Source organism: Mustelus asterias, chromosome 8 (assembly GCF_964213995.1).
Source record: "Mustelus asterias chromosome 8, sMusAst1.hap1.1, whole genome shotgun sequence".
Lineage (NCBI taxonomy): Eukaryota > Metazoa > Chordata > Chondrichthyes > Carcharhiniformes > Triakidae > Mustelus > Mustelus asterias.
The window spans coordinates 104,551,866-104,577,708 of NC_135808.1; the positions used below are offsets into that span (position 1 = coordinate 104,551,866).

Below are 25,843 nucleotides of genomic sequence, written 5' to 3' on the forward strand. Positions count from 1 at the left end.
AAAAAAATTGAGTAAACCATCTGGGAACCATTCCATTTCTGGAAAAACTTCACAAACCTCTTCTTCATTAATTAAATAAATTCAGCATTCTACTGTTAGTTTAACATTTATGAGAGCCCAGAAATTTCTTCCTTCTTGAACAGAGGGAAAAGAAACAACTAGAAGCTGGAGCAAAATGCATCTACCGGGTTTCTTTTCCATTGGAACAACAATAGTAAATTCTAAAAGATGGGATGAAGGCTGGCAGGATACATCTTCCTCCTCCCCATTGCAATCCAAACTTCAGCTCAGGGGCATTCCTGGGCTCCTCCAGAAATCCTGCCAAGTTGATGCCATAAGGCCCAGGCAGTTGTGTCAGTAACACAAGTCACAATCATGCCAAATTTTGTGATGGGAGTGTTTCCCAACAACTTGGATAGGTGACTACCATAGGAATAGTTTTATCAAAGGGCTTGGCCTTTAGCACACTTGCTGGGAACACAAAGCTGAGTGAAGTAGCAGCTGACAAAGGTTGAAGTTCATCACAAAAAGAGAAGTTGTGCAGAAACATGCACTCATTATTAACAATAATATAACTGAAACACGGAAACAACACTGATCATTTTGACGTGGCAGAGTTTCAGGTACTGCCACAGAAGATATGTTTTCCTGAACTAAATTTTTATGGTCACGTGGCTGCAGGATGAAAAAGACGAGGTCCTGAATATTGAGGGGTATAAGACATTCAAGAAGAATAGGAAGCCAGGAAAAGGTGGAAGGGAGTAGCATGTTACATAAGAACATAACAACTCGGAGCAGGTGTAGGCCATCTGGCCCCTCGAGCCTGCTCTGCCATTCAGTAAGATCATGGCTGATCTTTTTGTGGACTCAGCTCCACTTACCTGCCCTTCTCACCATTACCCTTAATTCCTTTACTGTTCAAAAATTTATTTATCCTTGACTTATGTTAATCAAGGATGGCATTGGTGCAATAGTTAGAGATGACCTTGGTTCAGGAGCTCAGCATATTGACTCAGTTTGGATGAGATAAAGAATAGGAGTGGTCATTGAATATTTTTAAGATGGCGGTAAATACATTCTTGTTCAGCAAGGGAATCATAGATTATTGGGGTAGATGGGAATGTGGAATTCAAAACACAAAAAGATCAGCCATGATCTCATTGAAATGCAGAGCAGACAAAAGGAGTCGAATGGCCTACTGCTGCTCCTATTTTGTATGTTCATATGAGAATAGTTCATATAAGCGAAGTGCCTCATAGCTCTAGGGACCCGGGTTCAATTCCTGCCACAGGTGACTGGTGTGGAGTTTGCACATTCTCCCTATGTCTGCGTGGGTTTCCTCTGGGTGCTCCGGTTTCCTCCCATAGTCCAAAGATGTGCAAGTTAGGTGGAATGGCCATGCTAAATTGCCCCTTAGTGTCCCAAGACATGGTAGGTTAGATGAATCAGCAATGGTAAATATGTGGAGTTACAGGGCGGGAGAGATACTTTGTCAGAGAGTAGGTGCAGACTCCATGGGCCGAATGGCCTCTATGAACCTCTATTAATATGATTGAGTATCAGGGGAACTGGAGAAGCTTGGGAGACAGAGGTACGAAGATGGGTAGACTAATGTCTCAATTTATGGACTGTCAGTTTGGGCCAAGGGAAGAAGATCAGAGTGAAGATGGAAAGATTATGGTGGAGCCTTGAAGAAAGTGAGTAGTTTCAAGTGGTGGCAGAAGGTAAAAGTATAGAAATGGAAATTAAGCAACAGATTCGATCTGGTTGGAGTAATTGGAAGAAGTGCAGTGGAGTGTTATGTGATAGAAAAATATCACAAAAACTGAAAGGAAGAATCTACAAAACAGTTACATAAGAACATAAGAAATAGGAGCAGGAGTAGGCCATCTAGCCCCTCGAGCCTGCCCCGCCATTCAATAAGATCATGGCTGATCTGAAGTGAATCAGTTCCACTTACCTGCCTGCTCCCCATAACCCTTAATTCCCCTATCGATCAGAAATCCATCTATCCGTGACTTAAACATATTCAACGAGGTAGCCTCCACCACTTCAGTGGGCAGAGAATTCCAGAGATTCACCACCCTCTGAGAGAAGAAGTTCCTCCTCAACTCTGTCCTAAACTGACCCTCCTTTATTTTGAGGCTGTGCCCTCTAGTTCTGGTTTCCTTTCTAAGTGGAAAGAATCTCTCCACTTCTACCCTATCCAGCCCCTTCATTATCTTATATGCCTCTATAAGATCACCCCTCAGCCTTCTAAACTCCAACGAGTACAAACCTAATCTGCTCAATCTCTCTTCATAATCTACACCCCTCATCTCCGGTATCGACCTGGTGAACCTTCTCTGCACTCCCTCCAAGGCCAATATATCCTTTCGCAAGAAAGGGGACCAAAACTGCACACAGTATTCCAGCTGCAGCCTCATCAATGCCTTGTACAGATGCAGCAAGACTTCTCTGCTTTTATATTCTATCCCCCTCGCGATAAATGCCAACATCCCATTTGCCTACTTGATCACCTGTTGTACTTGCAGACTGAGTTTTTGCGACTCATGCACAAGGACCCCCAGGTCCCTTTGCACAGTAGCAAGTTGTAATTTTTTTCCATTTAAATAATAATCCAATTTGCTCTTATTTCTTCCAAAGTGAATAACCTTGCATTTGCCAACGTTATACTCCATCTGCCAGATCGTCGCCCACTCACTCAGCCTATTCAAATCTCTCTGCAGACCTTCTGCTTCCTCCACGCAATTCACTTTCCCACTTATCTTTGTGTCGTCAGCAAACTTTGTTACCCTACACTCAGTCCCCTCCTCCAGATCATTTACTATGTAAATTTACTATGTAATAGTAAACAGTTGAGGCCCCAATACCGATCCCTGTGGCACGCCACTAGTCACCATCTGCCAACCAGAAAAGCACCCATTTATTCCAACTCTCTGCCAATCCCCAATCCACGCTAACACCCTACCCCCAACTCCGTGTGTCCCAATCTTCTGCAGCAACCTTTTGTGAGGCACCTTATCGAATGCCTTTTGGAAATCCAAAAACACCACATCTACCGGTTCCCCTCCATAAACCGCACTAGTCACATCTTCATAAAAATCCAACAAGTTCGTCAAACACGACTTTCCTCTCATGAATCCATGCTGCGTCTGCTTGATCGAACCATTCTTATCCAGATGGCCTGCTATTTCTTCTTTAATGATGGATTCCAGCATTTTCCCAACTACAGACGTTAAGCTAACCGGCCTGTAGTTACCTGCCTTTTGTCTACTTCCTTTTTTAAACAACGGTGTAACAGTAGCCGTTTTCCAATCAGCTGGCACTACCCCAGAGTCCAGTGAATTTTGATAAATAACCACTAACTCATCCGCAATTACCTCTGACATTTCTTTCAGTACCCTGGGATGCATTCCATCCGGGCCTGGGGACTTGTCCACCTTCAGTCCCGTTAGTCTACCAAGCACTGCCTCTCTAGTAACAATAATTGTATTGAGTACCTCTCCTCCTACCAACACTCGATCGTTAATCTTCGGTAAACTATTTGTGTCTTCCACCGTGAAGACCGACACAAAAAACCTATTTAAAGTCTCAGCCATTTTCTCGTTTTCCACTATTAAATCCGCCCTCTCGTCCTCCAAGGGTCCAACATTCACTCTAGCCACTCTATTCCTTTTTATATATTTGTAAAAACTTTTACTATTATTTTTTATGTTTAGAGCTAGTTTAGTTTCATAATCTATATTTCCTTTCTTTATCGCTTTCTTAGTCATTCTTTGTTGTTTTTTAAAGCTTTCCCAATCTTCTAAGTCTCCACTATTTTTGGCCACTCTATGCATCGGTTTTTAATTTAATACTCTCCTTTATTTCCTTCGTTATCCACGGCTGGCTATCCCTTTTCTTACAGTCCTTCTTTATCACCGGAATATATTTTTGCTGAGTACTGAAAAAGATCTCCTTAAAAATCCTCCATTGTTCCTCAGCTGTCCTACCTATCAGTCTGCTCTCCCAGTCCACCCTAGCCTAGTTGTCAGAGTGGCCTTGCTATATAGTGCAGCAACTTGGGTAACAGAAAGGAGAGAGGAACAATGACTGGATACTAATGAAATGCAGATGCTGAGATAGATGTGTGGAGTAATGAGAAAGGGCAAAATCAGGAACCAGTGATGCACCATTGATTACGCAAAGACTCGTTGTTGCGAAATAACAGGCTTTTATTAACAAAAGAACTGGAGCACACCCAGGTCACGAATGGAGACCGTGTCCTCCCGCCCGTCGTGATACGCTACATAGGCGTATTGGGGGTTGGCGTGGAGGAGTTGGACCATTTCGACCAGGGGGTCCGATTTATGGGTCCGCACGTGCTTCCGGAGCAGGACAGGGCCGGGGGACGTCAGCCACGACGGTAGTGAGGTCCCCGAGGAGGACTTCTTGGGGAAAACAAACATTCGTTCATGAGGGGTGGCGTTGGTAGCCGTGCACAGTAGTGACCTAACTGAGTGTAGCACATCAGGGAGGACCTCTTGCCAGCGGGAGACTGGAAGACCCTTAGACTGGAGAGCTAATAAAACGGCCTTCCAGACTGTCGCATTCTCCCTCTCTACCTGTCCGTTCCCCCTGGGGTTGTAGCTGGTGGTCCTACTCGAGGCTATACCTTTGGAGAGCAGGTACTGGCGCAGCTCGTCACTCATAAAAGAGGTCGCTATGAATATAGCTGGGGAAACCAAACAGGGTGAAGAAGCTGTGCAGGGCCCTGACGACCGTGGCCGAGGTCATATCTGGGCAGGGAATAGCGAAGGGTAACCGCGAATACTCATCGATGACGTTGAGGAAGTATATGTTGCGGTCAGAAGAGGGGAGGGGGCCTTTGAAGTCAATGCTTAGGCGTTCAAAAGGGCGGGTGGCTTTGATGAGGTGCGCTCTGTCTGGTCGATAGAAGTGCGGCTTGCACTCTGCGCAGACTTGGCAGTGCCTGGTTACAGACCTGACTTCCTCGATGGAATAGGGCAGGTTCCGGGCCTTGATGAAGTGGAAGAACCTGGTCACCCCCGGGTGGCAGAGGTCGTTGTGGAGAGTCTGTAACCGGTCTAGGTTCGCACTAGCACAGGTCTCCCAGGACAGGGCGTCTGGGGGTTCAATGAGCTTCCCAGGCCGGTATAAAATGTCGTAATGGTAGGTGGAGAGCTCGATCCTCCACCTCAAAATCGTATCATTCTCTGTCTCTGTGCCAGACAGAGCGCACCTCATCAAAGCCACCCACCCTTTCGAACGCCTAAGCGTTGACTTCAAAGGCCCCCTCCCCTCTTCTGACCGCAACATATACTTCCTCAACGTCATCGATGAGTATTCGCGGTTACCCTTCGCTATTCCCTGCCCAGATATGACCTTGGCCACGGTCGTCAGGGCCCTGCACAGCTTCTTCACCCTGTTTGGTTTCCCCAGCTATATTCATAGCGACCGGGGTTCCTCTTTTATGAGTGATGAGCTGCGCCAGTACCTGCTCTCCAAAGGTATAGCCTCGAGTAGGACCACCAGCTACAACCCCAGGGGGAACGGACAGGTGGAGAGGGAGAATGCGACAGTCTGGAAGGCCGTTTTATTAGCTCTCCAGTCTAAGGGTCTTCCAGTCTCCCGCTGGCAAGAGGTCTTCCCTGATGCGCTACACTCACCGTTTGCCAGCTAAGTAGTGGCGCCAGTGCCGCACAGCCTCCATGATGGCTTGTGCCTCTTTTTCGACAGAGGAGTGTTGAATTTCAGGGCCCTGGAGGGTGTGCGCGAAGAAGGCCATGGGTCTGCCCGCCTGGTTGAGAGTGGCGGCTAGGGCAAATTCAGACGCATCGCTCTCCACCTGAAATGGGGTGGATTCGTCTACAGCGTGCATCGTGTCCTTCGCGATATCCGCTTTGATGTGGTCAAAGGCCAGCCGAGCCTCCGCTGCTAGGGGAAAAGATGTGGATTTGATGAGCGGACGGACTTTGTCCGCATAATTGGGGGCCCACTGGGCGTAGTATGAGAAGCAGCCTCGGCATCTCCTCAGTGCTTTGAGGGTGGTGGGGAGGAGAAGTTCCAGGAAGGGACACATGCGGTCGGGGTCGGGGCCGATGACCCCGTTCTCCACAATGCAACCAAGGATGGCGAGGCAGCGCATGCGGAATACGCACTTCTCCTTATTATAGGTCAGATTAAGGAGTGCCGCGGTGTGGAGGAATTTTTGGAGGTTGGCGTCGTGGTCCTGCTGATCATGGCCGCAGATGGTGACGTTATCCAGGTACGGGAAGGTGGCCCACAGCCCGTTCTGGTCCACCATTCGGTCCATCTCACGCTGGAAAACCGAGACCCCATTGGTGACGCCAAAGGGGACCCGAAGGAAGTGATAGAGACGGCCATCCGCCTCGAAGGCAGTGTATTGGCGGTCTTCCGGGCGGATAGGGAGCTGGTGGTATGTAGACTTCAAATCAATGGTGGAAAACACCCGATATTGTGCAATCTGATTGACCATGTCAGAGATGCGGGGAAGGGGATACGCGTCCAGCTGCGTGTATCGGTTAATGGTCTGACTGTAGTCGATAACCATGCGATGTTTCTCCCCAGTCTTAACAACCACCACTTGGGCTTTCCAGGGGCTGGTACTGGCCTCAATGATCCCCTCCCCCAGGAGGCGTCGCACCTCGGACTTAATAAACGTTCTATCTCCAGCGCTGTGCCGTCTGCTTTTGGTGGCAATGGGCTTGCAGTCGGGGGTGAGGTGTTCAAAGAGCGAGGGAGGGGCGACTTTAAGGGTTGAGAGACCACAGGTGGTGCGTGGTGGCTGGTCTAGTAGCTGCGGGTTTTGGACGGAGATTAGGGGAAAAGGCCCATTATACATCATGGTGACGCTCCCAAGGTGACACATGAAATCTAGTCCCAGTAGTACGGCAGCGCAGAGCTGTGGCAGCATGAGGAGCCTGCACTTCTCGTACACCGTGCCCCGTACAGTCAGAGTTGCTACACAGTAGCCGAGGACATTCACCGACTGGGATGTCGAAGCCATGGAGATTGATTGCTGCATTGGCAGTACTGGCAGTGCGTAGCGACTCACCGTGTTAGGGTGGATAAAACTCTCCGTACTCCCACTGTCAAATAAGCAGTTAGTAGTGTGGCCGTTTACCTTGATGTCCATCATAGACCAGGCGAGTTGGTGAGACCTGGTCTGGCCCAACGCGACCGAGGCCACCGTCGGATTAGGCGAGGAGCCGCACGCGGTGGACGGTTCCCAAAATGGCGGCCCGCGTGACTCGCACGTGGCTGAAGTCATCCAAGATGGCGGCTCCCGTGGGTCGCACGTGGCTGATGGCGTCCAAGATGGCGGCCTCCGTGGGTCGCACGCGGCCGATGGCATCCAAAATGGCGGCTCCCGCGGATCGCACACGGCCGATGACGTCGAAGGCGGTGCCTCCCGCGGATCGCACGCAGCGCTGTTGGGCCTGGAGGCCGATTTCGCCCTGCAAACTTTCAGGTAATGGCCCTTCTTACCGCAGCCAGAGCAGATCGCGTCTTTCGCCGGGCAGCGTCGTCGTGGGTGCTTCTCCAGGCCACAGAAGTAGCACCTCGGGCCTCCGGAGACTGCCGCAGTGGTCAGTTCGGCGTCGGGACGGGGCGTGGCGTAGGTTTGCGGCCCTCCCGGGTACAGAGATGGCTGCGGTCGCGGTGTCCACGGTGCGCCCTCGTGGTCGGAGGTGTAGGCCTCGAGGTTCCGGAAAGCCACCTCCAGCGAGCCGGCAAGCTCCACAGTTTTCTTCAGGTCCAGCCCACCTTGTTGCAGCAGACACTGCCGGATATAGGTCGACCTGATGCCCGCGACAAAGGTCATTGGCGTTTTGGGCGGCTGAAACGGCCTTGCAGCTGCAGGCTCTGCCGAGTGCATGCAGTTCGCGCAAGAATTGTTCAGTCGATTCCCCCGGCTGTTGTCTGCGAGTGGCCAGCAGATGTCTGGTGTAGACCTCATTCGGCTGCCGGTTGTACTGGCTCTTTAGGAGATCGATTGCCTCCTGGTAAGTTTCCGCATCTCGGATCATCGCGAAGACGTGAGCGCTGACACGGGCGTGGAACACGTGTAGTTTGTCGATGTCGGTTACAACGACGGCGGAGGAGGAGGCGATGAAGGTCTCGAAGCAGCCAGCCAGTGATCAAAAGAGTTTGAGGCCCCAACAGCCTGGGGATCCAAGTCCAATTTATCAGGTTTTAAGAGTTGCTCCATCCCAAAAACTTTTGTTAATAAAATTGATGCACCATTGATTACGCAAAGACTCGTTGCTGCAAAATAACAGGCTTTTATTAACGAAAGAACTGGAGCACACCCGAACCGATAGCTAATCCGAACTGAGGCAAAAGAGGCGGAGAGCAGTCACCTTTATACCCAGAGAAGGGCGGAGCCCCGGATTGAGGCAGCAGGGGCGTGTCCAGGCATATCGCATAACAGACAATACTATAGTGCTTCACCACAACCAGCACATCAGGAGTCAGTGAAAATTGTGGTGCATTGAAAAGAATTTCGCAGAAGAGACTGAAATAGTATGGCCATCTGTTGTAGAGAGAGAGACAAAAAATGTGGTGAAGAGAGTGATGGAGGTGGGACTGGTAAGAAGAAGAGGAAAGCTTAAGACCAGATGGAATCATAGAATCCCTACAGTGCAGAAGGATGCCATTCGGCCCATCGAGCCTGCACCAACAACACTCCCACCAGGCCCCATCCCCGTAACCCCACGTATTTACCCTCCTTATCCCCCTAACACTAAGGAGCAATTTAGCATGGCCAATCCACCTAACCTGCACATCTTTCAAAAGATGCTGTGGTGGGAAATTTAAACATGGTGAATTGGAAGAGGAATGGTGACTGACAGGAGATGGAAAAGGGTGATCAACCAGCATTGTGGTGTCCCTAAGTGGGAGAAGCTGAAAAAAGAATAGGGCTGCCATTAATGAACACATCTTTCCATAACAAACTAATTCAAAAACATTCAAAATTTTATAATTTAACACATAGTCCATAAGTTTTGACATAAAAGACTATTCTTAATCCCATAAATGGTTCAGAACAGAGGACTAAATCTTATGAAAAAAAAGACAATTTTGTTTCCGGTAAGAAAACTGGTGTATTTCTCCACAGAGAAACAGGCTGGTTTTCTCTCCACATTTTACAATTGTCTGCCTAAAAAAAAAATCAAGGGAGCGTGTTTCACCTTGACATACAGGGTCCGGGGCCTAAACACACCACCAAAACCCGGCTATACAGATATCAGGGTGTCATCTTTAAAGGGTGCTCTGATCATAACCTGAGTAAACCTCCCCCCAGCCAACTGCGGAGGTCTCAGGGGCTCCAACCCTCAACCCCAATTGGAGTTGGCACTTCTCTATCCCACCCTTTCCCAATCATTCCCCTCCTCCCCAACCCATCACCTGATCATTGAGCCCATCTCTGCTCCCCCCCCCCCCCCCCCCACCTCCCAAACAGTCTGAGCCGGCATCCACTTCCACCAGGCCCCCACGCCTCCAACGGCCATCAGCAGCATCCCCTGCACCTCCGTCCGCTCCTAGCTAACACCACATCTAAATTAATCCCTCCCATGAGGCCCATCCCATGGCACAGGTTGGCTGCATAGTGCAGAAACCTGGTTAACAAGTTGGGCATGGCCAACCAGTGCCAAAAGGCAGTGCCAGGGCCATTGCATGGCCACATCCCTCTTCCCTGGGCTATCGTACCACTACGCCCCTGGGAGACCCCCACGATAGGTTCACGTCTGTGTGAACATGTTGTAAATCGAGACAGTTTGATGTCACGTTGGTGCTGAGTCAATATACGGCGGAGGTCAATATCTGGTGAGGGGACATAGAACATAGAACAGTACAGCACAGAACAGGCCCTTCGGCCCACGATGTTGTGCCGAGCTTTATCTGAAACCAAGATCAAGCTATCCCACTCCCTATCATCCTGGTGCGCTCCATGTGCCTACCCAATAACCGCTTAAATGTTCCTAAAGTGTCTGACTCCACTATCACTGCAGGCAGTCCATTCCACAACCCAACCACTCTCTGTGTAAAGAACCTATCTCTGATATCCTTCCTATATCTCCCACCACGAACCCTATAGTTATGCCCCCTTGTAATAGCTCCAACCACCCGAGGGACGGGTTAATAATATTTAAATCTATTCAAATCAATGCAAAGCAGGTTCACGCCTGTTATGGGCTTGAATCTGATGACATCACTGGCGAGGGGCGGGGAAGATCTGAAATCACGTTCTCGCTGGTAAGAACTGCGACTGGATCTTGAGTCCTCATCGACATTTGCATGGACAGTGAATGAGGGCTCAAAATCAGCCCCAGAATCATCAACTGGAACAAAAGCAAAATATAGTGGATGCTGGAAATTTGAAATAAAAAGAGAACGTGTGGGAAATAATCAACAGAGTTAACATTTTGAATCAAATATGACACTCCTTCAGAACTCTTTTAACTGAATATGTAATCATAATGAAGCGAGCAGGGCTTGCCATGATTTGCAGGGATAGCAGCTAATTCAAGTTAATTCATCCAGTTAATTCAAATTTGCATTACACCTGGATCTAAGATGGGAAAAATAAAATGAAATGCTCTTCAATATTTTCAGACAGGAGGTACATGCAAATACATTATTTTTTATTTAAAGAAATGTACTTGCATTGGTATTTGAATTGTGTAAAAATCACACTTTTATGCTTTTCTTCCAAAGAAAATGGTAATGATAAAACAGTAGCTGATACACAAAATATAACTTACAATTTAGTTTGTCTAGCATTGTGTATTGTGCTGCATGCAACATACTATGCAGTAATATCTGCTATTATCTACTCTTAGTCTGAATGAAAATATTACCCCAGATATTTGTTTCTCAGAGGCCCGCATTTGTTGTGCTGTTGCCATGGAAACAGGAAGATGTTTTTCCCGGTAGTTTCCAATGATGTGTAATTCTATAGCAGAAGGATACAACAAATGTGTAACATAAAAACTTGGATCAGTACATGTTTCTGTGAGAGCAGAGTGAGTATGGCTGTATCATTTACACTCTTAGTGCTTCATAGCTTTGTTTACAGTACAAATGATTTTGAATTACATGGCAAATAAATATGGAAATGGGCCGTTCGGCTCAGCTAGTCTGTGTTGGTGTTTATGCTCATAAACAGCAGTCCTAATCTCATGTATCCGTCACCTCAGATCCTTTTGCCTTCAACTAACAAAGTAACCTTGCTCTTAAATACTAACATGATCTCTGCCTCTGTCACATTTCTAGTGATGCATTCCACAGCCTCATGACACTGTAAAAAGGTATTTACTGCTCCATCCTTAAACTTGTAGATTAAATATTACATCTATGCTGCAAAAAATGTTAAAGGCATTTGGTATGCACAAAGAGTTCTTGCTTAAAATTTCTTGAATTAAATAGTAACAAGGATCAGGTAGTATAATAGCCTTTAATGCTAGAGATCAACCCTGTGGCACTTCTTCCAAAGCTTGACTGATTCCCTTGTGTCTCGATGAACAGAAATAGAACAGTATTCATGGTGCAGTATACCAGAACATCGTATAATTTGATCATTTTGCATGACTTATATGCTACTGTTTTTTAACAGTTCAGTTCAACATGTTATTGGCTTTGCTGGATGTTGTTCAGTATAGTGGCACAGTGGGGGCAGCATGGTGTCACAGTGGTTAGTACTGCTACCTCAAAACACCAGGAACCCAGGTTCAATTCTGGCTTTGGGTGACCAACTGTGTGGAATTTGTACATTGTCTGCATGGGTTTTCTCTGGGTGCTCCAGTTTCGTCCCATAGTCCAAACATGTGCAGGTTTGGTGGATTGGCCATGTTAAATTGCCCCTTAGTGTCCCAAGATGTGAGGTTAGGGGGATTAGAGGGGAAAATATGTGGGGTTACGGCGATAGGGCCTGGGTGGGAAGCTCTGTCGGAGAGTCGGTGCAGACTTGATGGGCCAAATGGCCTCCTTCTGCACTGCAGGGATTCTATGAGGTTGATGTATTGATGCCTCCCAACGCCATTTTTCTCCCCTTTTGCTTCTCTTGAAAACAGGGATTAAAGCTGGATTTATTCCTACAAGCATCGCCAAGAAATTCCTTCTTCAAGTGATTTGTTTTGCCTGTCAGGGTGAATTCAAAAAGCAGGGCAGCATATATAATTACACCATTTCAGTTAATTGAATCTGAAGCAATAGTAGTAAAAACCCTGTCCAATTTCTTTCCCTTCTGAGGCCAGCCCAGAGTTCTCAAGTCAAATTTTAGGCCTCATTGCTCCCATGTAAGATCCAAAAGAATGGCCACAGGACACCTTTCGTAGGGGCAAAAAGCAGGAGGACTGACAGCGCAGGGAACGGAGCATGAGTGTGCTGCAGAAGTGAGCAAAGAAGTGTGAGGGTTTAGCAGGAGAATCACTTGTAGGAGAAAGGGTAATTAACCTATACATAGACGGAGCAAGAAAATATGTTAATGGTGAACCCCACATTACATGGGATATGGTAAACAACCTGTCCTGGTCCCCTAATGCCGACACTATAGTTAAGAAAGCCCACCAACGCCTTTACTTTCTCAGAAGACTGAGGAAATTTGGCATGTCAGCTACGACTCCCACCAACTTTTACAGATGCACCATAGAAAGCATTCTTTCTGGTTGTATCACAGCCTGAGGTGACTCCTGAACTGCCCAAGACCGCAAGGAACTACAAAAGGTCGTGAATGTAGCCCAATCCATCATGCAAACTAGCCTCCCATCCATTGACTCTGTCTACACTTCCCGCTGCCTTGGCAAAGCAGCCAGCATCATTAAGGTCCCCATGCACCCCGGACATTCACTCTTCCACCTTCTTCCTTTGGGAAAAAGATACAGAACTCTGAGGTCACATATCAACCGACTCAAGAACAACTTCTTCCTTGCTGCTGTCAGACTTTTGAATGGACTTACCTTGCATTAAGTTGATCTTTCTCTACACCCGAGCTATGACTGTAACATTACATTCTGCACTCTCTCGTTTCCTTCTCTATGAACGACATGTTTTGTCTGTATAGTGCTCAAGAAACAATACTTTTCACTGTATGTTAACAAATGTGACAATAATAAATCAAACTTACCAAACTTAAATGATGAGGGAACAGTGATTGTAGGAGAACAAATCCCTTGAATAATTCAGCACAAGTAGTAGAGCTGTTAGCTTTAACTAAAGCCTTAGAATGGAGCAAAGGGAAGCAAGTTAACGTCTATACTGACAGTAGGTATGCCTCTGGGGTAGTGGATGTTACATAACAGCTTGCAGTAGATGGGGTTTTATAACTTCTAGTGGGGGACATGTATAGCATGAGAATTTGATTAAAGATTTAATCCAAGCAGTCCCTTAGAGGCAGCTGTAATAAAAGTTCAAGCTCATAAAACGATTGAAAGTCAAGCACAGAAAGGGAACAAGTGGGCCAATAAGGCTGTGAAAGATTTATTCGAACAGGATTGTAACGGATACAAACTGCAGGAGTAGCAGCATTGCAAATCAGGGATAGTACAGACATTGATGTGAAGCAGGCACTGGAACAAGCATCAGGAGAAGAGAAGCAGAAATGGGAGAAATATGGAAGACAGAAAGGCCAAGATGGTGTATGGACAAAGGAAGGAAAAATAACAGCCCCCAAGGTAATACAGCAATCGCTGCTGAAAGTGTACCACAGATTAGCACATACAGGCAGAGACAAAATGTTTAATCTGTTAAGGGAATGTTGGTGGTGGAAACAAATGGGAAGAGATGTGGCGAAGTTTTGCCAGAGGTGCCTGCAGTGTGCCCAAGTGGAACCAGGTTGTCCCTGTAGGATTAAAATGGGAAGTCAGCCACAACTTAAAGGAACATGGGAAAATTACAAATGGATTTTACAAGGCCGTTACCACAGGTATAAGGAAAGACATATTGTTTGGTAATTGTATATCAGTTTACCCGATGGATTGAAGCATTTCTGCGCAAAGATGCCACAGCCAAAACTGTAGCTCTAATCTTGGCAAATGAGATAATACCTAGGTGGGAATGCCTCTTCAGTTAGATTCTGATCAGGGAATCCACTTCACAGGGACAGTCTTAAGAGAAGTCTGTCGAATGTTAGGAATAAAACAAAGATTTCATATACCATATCATCCTCAGAGCTCAGGGATGGAGGAACGAATGAACCGAACACTGGTTTAGCTAATTTAGAAGAAGTAAACAATTGGGTACGGTCTTTGCCTGTAACATTGCTGTGACAAAGGACTACGCCAGCTCGAGGAACAGGACTAACCCCTTTTAAATTGATGACAGGAAAATCAATGGCAATAACAGGAGGAGGGGAATTTGAAATTAGCCGAGGAGCAGTATTTCAATGTATGAGGGATTTACATTCTCTCAAAAAGCAGGTAATCACTCAGCAGCACTAAGACTGGATGAAACTGGCAGAGGAGAATACTCCTAAGTTATCAACGCCAGGAGATAAGGTAAGGAAACTCATGACAGACAAAAAAGGGCTAGAGGTCCGGTGGGAGGGGCCTATAGCATGATTGTCGCAGGACAAACATGTGCCACAATCAATGAAAAGTACAGTCTGCAATGGCTGCACTGGACTCAGTTGAAACTATATCCTAATGAGTAATCCAGTAACAATGAAATTGCCCCAGTGGATGAATGATCTTATCGAGTTATTCAGGCTTTTGTAGCTGCCTTAATGATAAGAGAGATCATTTGGATTTGCAGAAGAGCTCCTAGATTAGTCCAGATCGTGGCACAAGAAAATCAAGAGGGTATTAGAAGAGAGGAGGTTGAAATAATTCAGATGATAAGATACTAACTTCAAGGCCGGAAGGCATTTTTGTTTATATTTGCAAAATACTGATTTGCTGGCGAAGAGTCCTAGGCCTCCATGTCATCAGACAAGACATCATAGAGTGGGCGTCACGGTAGCACAGTGGTTAGCACTGCTGCTTCACAGCTCCAGGGTCCTGGGTTCGATTCCTGGCTCGGGTCACTGTCTGTGTGGAGTTTGCACATTCTCCTCGTGTCTGCGTGGGTTTCCTCCGGGTGCTCCGGTTTCCTCCCACAGTCCAAAGATGTGTGGGTTAGGTTGATTGGCCAGGTTAAAATTGCCCCTGAGATGTGTTGGTTAGAGGGATTAGCGGGTAAATATGTGAGGGTAGGGCCTGGGTGGGATTGTGGTCAGTGCAGACTCGATGGGCCGAATGGCCTCCTTCTGCACTGTAGGGTTTCTATGATTTCTATGACTACACCCAACACAGATGACAAGCAAACTGCGCATAATAGAGTGTAACGTGGTTGCTGCGCGAGTTTTTAAATAAGTTTTACTTACTTGGCATTGATCAATGGTTGGGATTTTATTTTGTAAAAAAGGGAAAAACTGTAAAAACTGTCATGATGAATACATGTGTTTATATCTTTTTAGTATTGAATATGCAAACTTAGGCTCAGGTAGAACCAGTATCTGAAGTCCTTCAACGTTCCCCTCGGGAGTAACGTGTGAATACTTGCTTGTAGATGGCAGACACATATGCTAGAAAGACCAGTCAAAGTGTTGGATTTGTTCACATATCCCCATCCATGCAGGGGTGCAGGGGGGGAATACCTTTACAACCATCATCTCTGACATGGTCAAAATTGATAATGCCAGTCCAAACAGCTCAGGATTTCAAATATCCTGGACACTACATACCAGGATTCAATAGTAGAGAGATGAGAGAGAAGTTTCATAGCAGTGCGTCTTGTGCAGGAAGGTTAGGTCATATGAAGAGGTACATATATATCTATAACCTAAGGAAACTGGCTCCTCGTTTGGTTTTAAAACAGCCAACGCCAAAACTAAAAAGAACATATTGTGTAGGGAATATGGAAGACTCTGGGAGAAACTTGGGCGCAAGTGAATGTAACTACAGCCAAAACAGCTGATATACCTGAGTAATGACCAGTCTTGCAACATTATTACTTCAGAGGAGACAACACTTATCCAATTCTCAATGGTTACACATTGGATCTGTGGGGATAGAGCAAATCCTTGGCTCCCTGTCAGATGGAAGGAGTCGTGTTACCTTGGATAGGTAATCCCATACATCTATCACACTCTTAAACTCCCTCCCTTACCAAGACATCAACGAGCAATTTCAGAGTCAAAACGGTTCTTTGGCATATTGTTTCCTCAATATGGAGTAGCCAAGATGATGCGAGAAATTATACTTATATGCTCCATTTTGAAACAAGTTGTCATTGATGCAGCCACTGCTCTTACTTGGTAAATGACAAGATGGTTGCCATGCATACTGTGGTACTTCAACATCGACTGGCATTAGATTATATCTTGGCAGAAAGGGTGGGACATGTGCAGTGATTGGATCAGAGTGTTGCATGTATATACCAGATAGTTCAGAAAACATAACTAATCTGGTTGCTCACATCAAAAAAGAGGTGGAGAAACTTAAGCAGCCCCAACCATTTACTCTAGGTGGTTGGTTCACCAGCTGGCTAGGCTCTTTGGGAACATCAATCCTACAAGGGATTGGATTATTTCTCATTGTAATCCTTGCATTGGTGGTAATCATAAACATGCTTAAATGTGGTTATGCACAACCAGTTAAGTCCACAGAAGGTACAGCATTAGTGATGGCAGTCAGGGCAAGGAAGAAAGGATACCAGAGGTCAAGTCACGTTTCGGGATTTAAGAACAAGTACTGGTACACATCTATTTATTGGCCTAATCTTGGGTTAGCCAAGGGCCAGAAGGGGACCTGTAGAAGGGGGTACAGAAACCCCTGGGATTTTGAAAACTATTAAAACAAAGTAGACTAGTTTAGAATAGGGATCACAGTGTGTCTCATGTAAACCATAAGGAATCACAAAGTGTCCCATATATGAATCATAGAATTCCTACAGTACAGAAGGAGGCCAATCGGCCCATCGAGTCTGTACCGACCACAATCCCACCTAGGCTTATTCCCGTAACCCCATGCATTTACACTGCTAATTCCCCTCACACGAGGGTCAATTTAGCATGGCCAATCAACCTAACCCGCACATCTTTGGACTGTGGAAGGAAACCTGAACACCCGGAGGAAATCCACGCAGACACAGGGAGAATGTGCAAACTCCACACAGACAGTGACGCGAGGCTGGAATCAAACCTGGGACCCTGATGAGGCAGCAGTGCTAACCACTGTGCCACCGTGCCGCATATATATATATATATCATGCGAAGGTATTGTCTACATGGACACATATATAATCATTGGCAGAGAATTTTGAACAAGTATTGTAGATTTAAAATGTATTTTTAAATGTCTTGTAAGCTTTGGCCAAGATGCAGCCTGCCCCAAAGCATAATGAGAAACAAGCAGAACTATACAGGCCACATTCTTTGGAAGCAATAAGGTACAGAATATATTCTCTATTATCAATAAGAGACCCTGCAGCTGCAAACTACCAAGGTTTTAAAATGAATGGAGGTATTTAGCTTCTAGTTGCAGTGAATAGAATGGATTTTACTGGTAAGTGATAGCTAGTGTGATTCCCTTTCAGTTTCCATGGTTTGCAGGTGGTGAGGGTGATCCTTGAATGTACCGGATTTGTGTAGGTAGGGTTGCTCGGCAATGGAGGGGAAAAATTTCTGGGTACGATTGACCAATGAATTCCCAATTCTGCCAAAAGGTAGAATGCTATTGGCCAAGGTAAATAATGTGTGTTAATGTAATTGAATCATCCAGTTTGGATGACAGGTTGGACAGGAGAAATAAACCTTCGAAAATGTATATCTGTTTTACATATGTACTGTAACATCAGAGAGAAGTTGGAATCTCCTGGCTGTCTCTCTCTCAATGTGTATTGGTCAATAAAGAACACCTTTAATTGCATATTGTCTTTCATGAGTCTTTGTATTAGCTGAGTTCAGCTCAATAAATGGCACCAGAGGGAAGCTACTAGAAAATCCCCTTACATTGGTATTTCTCTTTTACCTGTAGTTTCTCAATTACCTGCTTTTTAAATACCTGATGTTTCTATATTACTTGGTATCTACCTATTTAGTCCCTGTAGTTTCTCTAGTCCCTGGTTTTTCTATATAACCTGGGGTTTCTCTATTAGTCATAGAGGCCCAACTTGTCCATGCCACCCTTTTTTTAACCCTTTAGCTAGTCCCACTTGCCCACATTTGGCCCATATCCCTCTATACCCATCTTACCCATATAACTGTCTAAACACTTTTTAAAAGACACAATTGTACCCGCCTCTACTACTACCTCTAGCAGCTTGTTCCAGACACTCACCACCCTCTGTGAAAAAATTGCCCCTCTGGACCCTTTTGTATCTCTCCCCTTAAACCTATGCCTTCTAGTTTTAGACTCCTGTTACTTATATTATCTGGTGTTTCTCTATAACCTGTTTTCAATACCTGGTGTTTCTATATTAACTGTTTTCTACTACCTGGTGTTTCTCTATTACCCGGTGTTCCTCTATTACCTGGTGTTTCTCTATTACCTGGTGTTTCTCTATTACCTGGTGTTTCTCTATTATCTGGTGTTTCTCTATTACCTGGTGTTTCTCTATTACCAGGTGCTTCTACGGAGGGTGCTCTGGAGGAGTACAAAGAAAGTAGGAAAGAACTCAAACGGGGAATTAGAAGGGCAAAAAGGGGTCACGAAATGTCCTTGGCAGACAGGATTAAGGAGAATCCCAAGGCATTTTATTCATATGTTAGGAACAAAAGGGTTGTCAGTGAAAAAATCGGACCTCTCAGGGACAAAAGTGGGGAATTATGCTTAGAGCCCAAAGAAGTAGGGGAGATCCTAAATGAATACTTTGCGTCGGTATTCACAAAGGAGAGGGATGTGTTGACTGGGAGTGTCTTGGAGGGGAGTGTTGAACCGTTGGAGAAAATCTCCATTACAAGGGAGGAAGTGTTAGGTTTGTTAGAGAATATAAAGACTGACAAATCCCCAGGGCCTGATGGAATTTATCCAAGGCTGCTCAGGGAGACGAGAGATGAAATCGCTGGCCTCTGACGCAAATCTTTGTCTCGTCACTGGACACAGGTGAGGTCCCGGAGGATTGGAGGATAGCTAATGTGGTCCCGTTATTTAAGAAGGGTAGGAAGAATAACCTGGGTAATTATAGGCCGGTGAGCTTGACGTCCGTGGTGGGGAAGTTGTTGGAGAAGATTCTTAGAGATAGGATGTATGCGCATTTAGAAAGGAATAAACTCATTAACGATAGTCAGCATGGTTTTGTGAGAGGGAGGTCATGCCTCACTAACCTGGTGGAGTTTTTTGAAGAAGTGACTAGAATGGTTGACGGGGGAAGGGCCGTGGATGTCGTCTATATGGACTTTAGTAAAGCGTTTGACAAAGTCCCTCATGGTAGGCTGGTGCAAAAGGTTGGATCTCATGGGATAAAGGGGGAGGTGGCTAGATGGGTGGAGAACTGGCTTGGTCACAGAAGACAGAGGGTGATAGTGGAAGGGTCTTTTTCCGGCTGGAGGCCTGTGACTAGTGGTGTTCCGCAGGGCTCTGTATTGGGACCTCTGCTGTTTGTGATTTATATAAACGATCCGGAAGAAGGTGTAACTGGGGTGATCAGTAAGTTTGCGGACGACACAAAATTGGCAGGACTTGCAGATAGTGAGGAGCATTGTCAGAGGCTACAGAAGGATGTAGATAGGCTGGAAATTTGGGCAAAGAAATGGCAGATGGAGTTCAATCCTAATAAATGCGAAGTGATGCATTTTGGTGGGAATAATGTAGGGAGGAGCTATACGATAAATGGCAGAACCATAAAGGGTGTAGATACGCAGAGCGACCTGGGTGTGCAAGTCCACAGACCCTTGAAGGTGACGTCACAGGTGGAGAAGGTGGTGAAGAAGGCATATGGCATGCTTGCCTTTATAGGACGGGGCATAGAGTATAAAAATTGGGGTCTGATGTTGCAGATGTATAGAACGTTGGTTCGGCCGCATTTGGAATACTGCGTCCAGTTCTGGTCGCCACACTACCAGAAGGACGCGGAGGCTTTGGAGAGAGTACAGAGGAGGTTTACCAGGATGTTGCCTGGTATGGAGGGGCTTAGTTATGAGGAGAGATTGGGTAAACTGGGGTTGTTCTCCCTGGAAAGACGGAGGATGAGGGGAGACTTAATAGAGGTGTATAAAATTATGAAAGGCATAGATAGGGTAAACGGTGGGAAGCTTTTCCCCAGGTCGGTGGTGACGTTCACGAGGGGTCATAGGTTCAAGGTGAAAGGGGGGAGGTTTAACACAGATATCAGAAGGACATATTTTACACAGAGGGTGGTGGGGGCCTGGAGTGCGCTGCCAGGCAAGGTGGTGGAGGCGGACACACTGGGAACGTTTAAGACTTATCTAGATTTCCACATGAACGGAAAGGGAATGGACGGATACAAAAGAATGGTCTAGTTTGGACCAGGGAGCGGCACGGGCTTGGAGGGCCGAAGGGCCTGTTCCTGTGCTGTATTGTTCTTTGCTCTCTATTACCTGTCTTCTACTACCTGGTGTTTCCCAACTACCTGGTTTTTCTCTATTACCTGTTTCTCTATTACTTGGTGTTTCTCTATTACCTGGTGTTTCTCGACTCCCTGCTGTTTCTCTATTACCTGGTGTTTCTTTATTACCTGTTTTTCTATTACCTGGGGTTTCTCTATTACCTGTTTTTCTATTACCTGGTGTTTCTCTATTACCTGTTTTCCCATTACCTGGTGTTTCTCTATTACCTGTTTTCCTATTACCTGGTGTTTCTCTATTACCTGTTTTTCTATTACCTGGTGTTTCTCTATTACCTGTTTTTCTATTACCTGGTGTTTCTCTATTACCTGTTTCTCTATTACCTGGTGTTTCTCTATTACCTGTTTTCCTATTACCTGGTGTTTCTCTATTACCTGTTTTCCTATTACCTGGTGTTTCTCTATTACCTGTTTTTCTATTACCTGGTGTTTCTCTATTACCTGTTTTTCTATTACCTGGTGTTTCTCTATTACCTGGTGTTTCTCTATTACCTGTTTTTCTATTACCTGGTGTTTCTCTATTACCTGTTTTCCTATTACCTGGTGTTTCTCTATTACCTGTTTTTCTATTACCTGGTGTTTCTCTATTACCTGTTTTTCTATTACCTGGTGTTTCTCTATTACCTGGTGTTTCTCTATTACCTGTTTTTCTATTACCTGGTGTTTCTCTATTACCTGTTTTTCTATTACCTGGTGTTTCTCTATTACCTGGTGTTTCTCTATTACCTGTTTTTCTATTACCTGGTGTTTCTCTATTACCTGTTTTCCTATTACCTGGTGTTTCTCTATTACCTGTTTTTCTATTACCTGGTGTTTCTCTATTACCTGTTTTTCTATTACCTGGTGTTTCTCTATTACCTGGTGTTTCTCTATTACCTGTTTTTCTATTACCTGGTGTTTCTCTATTACCTGGTGTTCCTCTATTACCTGTTTCTCTATTACCTGGTGTTCCTCTATTACCTGTTTCTCTATTACCTGCTGTTTCTCTATTACCTGGTATTTCTCTATTACCTGTTTTTCTATCACCTGGTGTTTCTCTATTACCTGTTTTTCTATCACCTGGTGTTTCTCTATTACCTGTTTTTCTATTACCTGGTATTTCTCTATTACCTGTTTTTCTATCACCTGGTGTTTCTCTATTACCTGTTTCTCTATTACCTGTTTCTCTATTACCTGGTATTTCTCTATTACCTGTTTTTCTATTACCTGGTATTTCTCTATTACCTGTTTTTCTATTACCTGGTGTTTCTCTATTACCTCTTTTTCTATTACCTGTTGTTTCTCTATTACCTGTTTCTCTATTACTTGGTGTTTCTCTATTACCTGTTTTCTATTACCTGGTGTTTCTCTATTACCTGTTTTCTATTACCTGGTGTTTCTCTATTACCTGTTTCTCTATTACCTGGTGTTTCTCTATTACCTGTTTTCTATTACCTGGTGTTTCTCTATTACCTGGTGTTCTTCTATTACCTGGTGTTCCTCTATTACCTGGTGTTCCTCTATTACCTGTTTTTCTATTACCTGGTGCTTCTCTATCACCTGGTGTTTCTCTATCACCTGGTGTTTCTCTTTTACCTGGTGTTCCTCTATTACCTGTTTTTCTATTACCTGGTGTTTCTCTATTACCCTGTGTTTCTCTATTACCCTGTGTTTCTCTATTACCCTGTTTTTCTATTACCTGGTGTTTCTCTATTACCTGGTGTTCCTCTATTACCTGGTGTTCCTCTATTACCTGTTTTTCTATTACCTGGTGTTCCTCTATTACCTGGTGTTCCTCTATTACCTGGTGTTCCTCTATTACCTGTTTTTCTATTACCTGGTGTTCCTCTATTACCGGGTGTTCCTCTATTACCGGGTGTTCCTCTATTACCTGGTGTTCCTCTATTACCTGGTGTTCCTCTATTACCTGGTGTTCCTCTATTACCTGGTGTTTCTCTATTACCTCTTTTTCTATTACCTGGTGTTTCTCTATTACCTGTTTTCCTATTACCTGGTGTTTCTTTATTACCTGGTGTTCCTCTATTACCTCTTTTTCTATTACCTGGTGTTTCTCTATTACCTGTTTTCCTATTACCTGGTGTTTCTCTATCACCTGGTGTTTCTCTATCACCTGGCGTTTCTCTATCACCTGGTGTTTCTCCATTACCTGTTTCTCTATTACCTGGTGTTTCTCTATTACCTGGTGTTTCTCTATTACCTGGTGTTCCTCTATTACCTGTTTCTCTATTACCTGGTGTTTCTCTATTACCTGGTGTTTCTCTATTACCTGTTTTCTATTACCTGGTGTTTCTCTATTACCTGGTGTTTCTCTATTACTGTTTCTCTATTACCTGGTGTTTCTCTATTACCTGTTTTCTATTACCTGGTGTTTCTCTATTACCTGGTGTTTCTCTATCACCTGGTGTTTCTCTATCACCTGGTGTTCCTCTATTACCTGTTTTTCTATTACCCTGTGTGTCTCTATTACCCTGTGTTTCTCTATTACCCTGTGTTTCTCTATTACCCGGTGTTTCTCTATTACCCGGTGTTTCTCTATTACCCGGTGTTTCTCTATTACCCGGTGTTTCTCTATCACCTGGTGTTCCTCTATTACCTGTTTTTCTATTACCCTGTGTGTCTCTATTACCCTGTGTTTCTCTATTACCCTGTGTTTCTCTATTACCCGGTGTTTCTCTATTACCCGGTGTTTCTCTATTACCCGGTGTTTCTCTATTACCCAGTGTTTCTCTATTACCCGGTGTTCCTCTATTACCCGGTGTTCCTCTATTACCCGGTGTTCCTCTATTACCCGGTGTTCCTCTATTACCCGGTGTTCCTCTATTACCCGGTGTTCCTCTATTACCCGGTATTCCTCTATTACCTCTTTTTCTATTACCTGGTGTTTCTCTATTACCTGTTTTCCTATTACCTGGTGTTTCTCTATTACCTGTTTTTCTATTACCTGGTGTTTCTCTATTACCTGGTGTTCCTCTATTACCTGGTGTTTCTCTATTACCTGGTGTTCCTCTATTACCTGGTGTTCCTCTATTACCTGGTGTTCCTCTATTACCTGGTGTTCCTCTATTACCTGGTGTTCCTCTATTACCTGGTGTTCCTCTATTACCTGGTGTTCCTCTATTACCTGGTGTTCCTCTATTGCCTGGTGTTCCTCTATTGCCTGGTGTTCCTCTATTGCCTGGTGTTCCTCTATTGCCTGGTGTTCCTCTATTGCCTGGTGTTCCTCTATTGCCTGGTGTTCCTCTATTGCCTGGTGTTCCTCTATTGCCTGGTGTTCCTCTATTGCCTGGTGTTTCTCTATTGCCTGGTGTTTCTCTATTACCCTGTTTTCTATCACCTGGTGTTCCTCTATCACCTGGTGTTTCTCTATTACCTGGTGTTTCTCTATTACCTGGTGTTTCTCTATTACCTGGTGTTTCTCTATTACCTGGTGTTCCTCTATTACCTGGTGTTCCTCTATTACCTGTTTTTCTATTACCTGGTGTTTCTCTATTGCCCTGTTTTCTATTACCTGGTGTTTCTCTATTACCTGGTGCTTCTCTATTACCTGGTGTTTCTCTATTACCCTGTTTTTCTATTACCTGGTGTTTCGCTATCACCTGGTGTTTCTCTATCACCTGGTGTTTCTCTATCACCTGGTGTTCCTCTATCACCTGTTTTTCTATTACCTGGTGTTTCCCTATCACCTGTTTTCTATTACCTGGTGTTTCTCTATTACCTGGTGATTCTCTATCACCTGGTGTTCCTCTATCACCTGGTGTTCCTCTATCACCTGGTGATTCTCTATTCCCTGGTGTTTCTCTATTACCCGTTTCTCTATTACCTGGTGTTTCTCTATTACCTGGTGTTCCTCTATCACCTGTTTTTCTATTACCTGGTGTTTCTCTATTACCTGGTGTTTCTCTATTACCTGGTGTTTCTCTATTACCTGGTGTTTCTCTATCACCTGGTGTTCCTCTATCACCTGTTTTTCTATTACCTGGTGTTTCCCTATCACCTGTTTTCTATTACCTGGTGTTTCTCTATTACCTGGTGATTCTCTATCACCTGGTGTTCCTCTATCACCTGGTGTTTCTCTATTACCTGGTGTTTCTATATTACCCTGTTTTTCCTCTATCACCTGGTGTTTCTCTATCACTTGGTGTTTCTCTATCACCTGGTGTTTCTCTATCACCTGGTGTTTCTCTATCACCTGGTGTTTCTCTATCACCTGGTGTTTCTCTATCACCTGGTGTTCCTCTATCACCTGGTGTTCCTCTATCACCTGGTGTTCCTCTATCACCTGGTGTTCCTCTATCACCTGGTGTTCCTCTATCACCTGGTGTTCCTCTATCACCTGTTTTTCTATTACCTGGTGTTTCCCTATCACCTGTTTTTCTATTACCTGGTGTTTCCCTATCACCTGTTTTCCTATTACCCGGTGTTCCTCTATTACCCGGTGTTCCTCTATTACCTGGTGTTCCTCTATTACCTGGTGTTCCTCTATTACCTGGTGTTCCTCTATTACCTGGTGTTCCTCTATTACCTGGTGTTCCTCTATTACCTGGTGTTCCTCTATTGCCTGGTGTTCCTCTATTACCTGGTGTTTCTCTATTACCCTGTTTTCTATTACCTGGTGTTTCTCTATCACCTGGTGTTTCTCTATCACCTGGTGTTTCTCTATCACCTGGTGTTTCTCTATCACCTGGTGTTTCTCTATCACCTGGTGTTTCTCTATCACCTGGTGTTTCTCTATCACCTGGTGTTTCTCTATCACCTGGTGTTTCTCTATCACCTGGTGTTCCTCTATTACCTGGTGTTCCTCTATTACCTGGTGTTCCTCTATTACCTGTTTTTCTATTACCTGGTGTTTCTCTATTGCCCTGTTTTCTATTACCTGGTGTTTCTCTATTACCTGGTGCTTCTCTATTACCTGGAGTTCCTCTATCACCTGTTTTTCTATTACCTGGTGTTTCTCTATTACCCTGTTTCTCTATCACCTGGTGTTTCTCTATCACCTGGAGTTCCTCTATCACCTGTTTTTCTATTACCTGGTGTTTCCCTATCACCTGTTTTCTATTACCTGGTGTTTCTCTATTACCTGGTGATTCTCTATCACCTGGTGTTCCTCTATCACCTGGTGTTCCTCTATCACCTGGTGATTCTCTATTACCTGGTGTTTCTCTATTACCTGGTGTTTCTCTATTACCTGGTGTTCCTCTATCACCTGTTTTTCTATTACCTGGTGTTTCTCTATTACCTGGTGATTCTCTAT

At 44.9% G+C, this 25,843-nt stretch overlaps 1 protein-coding gene across 2 annotated transcripts in view; it reads right to left on the bottom strand.

Annotated features, from left to right (window-relative positions):
• The window catches only part of zte38 (zebrafish testis-expressed 38), a 66,643-nt gene that overhangs the window by 40,072 nt on the left and 728 nt on the right, over positions 1–25,843 (bottom strand). For both annotated transcript variants that reach the window (XM_078218662.1, XM_078218661.1), the window contains exon 2: positions 10,893–10,987. In XM_078218662.1, the coding sequence (XP_078074788.1) occupies positions 10,893–10,940 (48 nt within the window). In that variant the 5' untranslated portion in view covers positions 10,941–10,987. The remainder of the gene's footprint in view (positions 1–10,892; positions 10,988–25,843) is intronic.